At 32.8% G+C, this 3,885-nt stretch overlaps 1 protein-coding gene across 1 annotated transcript; it reads right to left on the reverse strand.

Annotated features, from left to right (window-relative positions):
* Positions 1-994: 994 nt before the first annotated feature.
* Positions 995-1,816, reverse strand: LOC121993928 (60S acidic ribosomal protein P2A-like). Its single transcript, XM_042548169.1, has 3 exons — positions 1,650-1,816; positions 1,339-1,568; positions 995-1,189 (listed from the first exon to the last, which is right to left on the reverse strand). Exons 1-3 carry the CDS (start codon positions 1,735-1,737, stop codon positions 1,163-1,165), a joined length of 345 nt encoding a protein of 114 aa, XP_042404103.1. The 5' UTR covers positions 1,738-1,816; the 3' UTR covers positions 995-1,162.
* Between the last annotated feature and the right edge of the window lie 2,069 nt (positions 1,817-3,885).

The following is a 3,885-nucleotide window of genomic DNA, read 5'->3' on the forward strand; positions in this document are numbered from 1 at the left end:
CCATACGGTAGACAAAGAAGAGAGATAGAGAGGATAGGTAGCTAAGAAATTGCATATGAAACATGAGATGAACCACTCATGAAGAAATGGAAAGATTTTTCAATCAATCATTCAGACTTCAGCCTTGATGATGAACTCTGGAGGTGCGCGTTGGCAACTCATACCAATTTGGATTTGGAAGAGATGGACAACAATATTACAGAAAAGATAGTAAAACAAAAAGCATTCCTACAATACATAATAAATGATGATAGTCAAACACTAATACTATATGGATTTTGGCCGGTTGGTCCCGAACCATTATCAACCTCTTCAATACCACGAATCAAAGCTAGAAAGAACTTATTTAACAGAGGTGATCAAATATGAAAAATAAAGAATGAAAACCTTCAGGAAAAGAGGCCCTTCAGCTCTTAGGAATGTAATTCATACAGCCACCCAAGTTCAAATCCCGACAGTTTCACCAAGACCACCCAAGTCCAAATGCCACATACTACTTAGATTGATAATTAGGCTATAAACCAAGTGCCCAATAGTCGACAACACTATGGAAGAGCTACCCAATCCTAAATTTCAACATCCAAGGTGGTCGACCAAATCATTTACTAGCTATCAGACCAAGAGACTAACCTAGGTTTAAACCATACCACACTAATTGGTCAGCCAACTTTTGTAGTGACAGATTATCTCTACCAATTGAAGTAACCAAACATATGTTTGCTACCCAGCTCTAACATCAACTTGACCCTCTAGCTTACTCAATTCCATCTTTGCTTTCAACTTTTATAATTTAAAATAATTTTAGCCTATCATGTTAACAAAGCCAACATTTTGACATCAACAGAGTCCTCAAATGATGATTCCAACTGATTAACTAAGAGTGTTACTAAATTATAAACGTCCTCATTGGGAAAGCAGCCATATCATTTATGCACCCTAAATCTCAAAAGCTAGAAAACATCTCCAAAATGAGAGCATAAGACCACCACAAAAATTGAATTCAAACAACCATTTCAATATAAAGGAAACTCTACATCAGTTGATTCAAATAGAATAGCACTGAAAGCAAAACACCTTGTGACTCTAGTTCATCTAGCTTCAAAATCAAAACAATAAAATGTTCTCAAGTTAACTGACAGGCAACAAGCTATAACCTCCTTGCTTAATCGAACAAGCTGAAGCCCATATCCTGCAATGAAAAAAATGGACCGTGTCCAAAACAGTAATAAATTAATGATCTAAAAAAATGTGTTTTTACGATCATCTAAATTAGTTGGACAAGAAAAAAAAACATAAATTTATGATGGTAATGGAAATTAACAAGAAGGAGAAACTCACATCGTCAGATTCCTCTTTCTCCTCCACCTTCTCTTCCTTCTTAGGCTCCTCTGCCGCCGGAGCAGCTCCCGCGCCTCCTCCAGGGGCAGCAACCGCCACAGCAGACACCGCGCCACCGGTTGGAACAGAGGCGAACTTCTCCCGCCCTGAAGCGATCAGCTCCGTGATGTCCTTGCCCTTGACTTCAGAGAGAAATAGGTTGATCCTCTTGACATCTGATTCCGCTCCGACTGTAAACCAGAACCATGGATTAAGATTAAGAAAACCAGTCAAATAAGAGAGCGCGGGAAGCAAACCGAATAACATCGGACCTGATTCAAGGATGGATACGAGATCATCCGAAGACGGGCTCGAGTTTCCGCCGAGGACAGCAAGGAGATAAGCCGCCACCACCTTCATTTCTGCTTCCAAGAATACAGCCGACGCCGCCGCTACTGTCGTGAGGTCTCAAGGGTTGGGATACGGAGAATGAGAGCCATGGATGGCATTATATAGCATAGGCCTATCGGGTCGCATTAGAAACCCTAGGGTTTGTTTCCGTTGAGCCTGCGGAATGATTGTGACTAAAGTGTACCGGCCTCGATATGATGACATCGGATCGCATCAAATTCGCTAATTTTGTGGCTTATTCCATAACACGACTTGACTCAGCAATTTGTTTAGGTCTTTTGGTTTTTTTAAACCGTTATGTAAATTATAATATTACGTTTGTTTCTCATTTCTATTTTCTTGTGGAAATGATATTTTAAAAAAAATATATAAAATAGTACGTGATTAAATTAAATCGATTTAATTTAATACATTGTAATAAATTTACTGTAACTATTACACATTATAATAACTATCAGCTGTTATAACAATACTATAATAATATTTAATAATATCCCAATTGTTATGAAATTATATAAACAAAAGAAAATATTATTAATCTATTTCTTTTTTCGGCTCTTTTTTTTTACACATTGAAATGAATATATATATATATATATATATTTATTTATTTATATTTATATTTATATTTATAAATACACAATCATATTAAAACTCCCTATGAATTTATATAACTTAGGAGTTTAAAAGATAATAGGTTATGTAAATGAGAGAGTTTATGAAGTCATTGGGGGTTATGGGCATCCACATACTTTATTTTACAACACTTCCCCTTGAATGTCCATAATTAAGAAATCCGCCTCATTAAAACCTTACTAGGAAAAATCCAATGGGAAAAAACCTAATAAGGAAAAAGAGTACGTCATTCCGCAACTGTATCACTATAAATTTACCAGACAATATAATATGTTATAGTAAAAATTTATTCCCCCTATTTGAAATATCATTTGAGATTTTTGTACTGCCGTATTTTAATACCATGTACTAATTTCTTAAATGTTATTGTAGGTAATGATTTAGTAAATAAATTTGTCAAATTATTGCTAGAGCGAAACTATTGAACTTTAATATCACTATTCTTTTGTAGATCATAAGTAAAGAAGAACTTTGATAAAAATATGTTTAATAATTTTCTTTTCTAAAATATCCTTATATTTTTTCATTAATCTCCATCTTATCCTCCATAGAATTTTACAAACCTAACAACTCTCTCTACGTCGACTTTTTTCCCCAATACATGAAGTGTCAGATACTCCCTTCCATTTCTTCTCTCCCCAGTGCACAAATTCTCCGACTCAATTAGAATTTGATTTTTTTTCTGTCTAACTTTATCTTAGGATTTAGAAAAATAAAAGTGTCAAATATATTATTGATAAATTTTTAACTATAGTTTTTATTTGAAATATTAATGATATCATTAAATTTTTAAAAAAATCTAAATTAAAATATCAAATAGTTTTATTTTTTTATATAAGTTTAACCCATTATAAAATTATAAATTATTATATACAATATCTTAATAGTATTATACTCTTTTTGGTAATTTTATTAATAAAAAAATCTTATAATACCAAACACATCAATATCTTTAAGTTGTTTAAAATAAGTTCATCCAAACACTCTAATAGCTTATTTTTAAAATAAGACCTAACGGTTTATAAGCTCATAAAATAACTTATAAGTTGTACAAGCTTATAAGATATTTTTAATAATGTTATCCCCTTTGATGTACCCTTCCTTTAATTGAGCTATACATGTCGCATTGTCATCATATAATATTGTTTAAATTTTCTTATTAGTAGTTAAACCACATTTTTCCTTAATATGTTGAATCATTAATCTCAACCAAACACATTCCTGACTATCTTCATGTATTGCAAGTATTTCAGAGTTATTCGATGATGTAGCGGCTATGGTTTGTTTGATAGATCTCCAAGATATGGTTGTTCCACCATATATAAATAAATAACCAGTCTGAGATCGACCTTTATGTGGATCAGATAAATATCCTGTATCTGCATAACCAATTAACTTTGAAGTAGACATATTAAAATAAAATAAGCCCAAATCGATGGTACCTTGAATATACCTAAATATATGTTTAATTCCATTCCAATGTCTACGTGTTGGAGAAGAACTATATCTTGCTAATAAATT

This window comes from Zingiber officinale, chromosome 6A, assembly GCF_018446385.1.
Source record: "Zingiber officinale cultivar Zhangliang chromosome 6A, Zo_v1.1, whole genome shotgun sequence".
In the NCBI taxonomy this organism is placed as follows: Eukaryota; Viridiplantae; Streptophyta; class Magnoliopsida; order Zingiberales; family Zingiberaceae; genus Zingiber; species Zingiber officinale.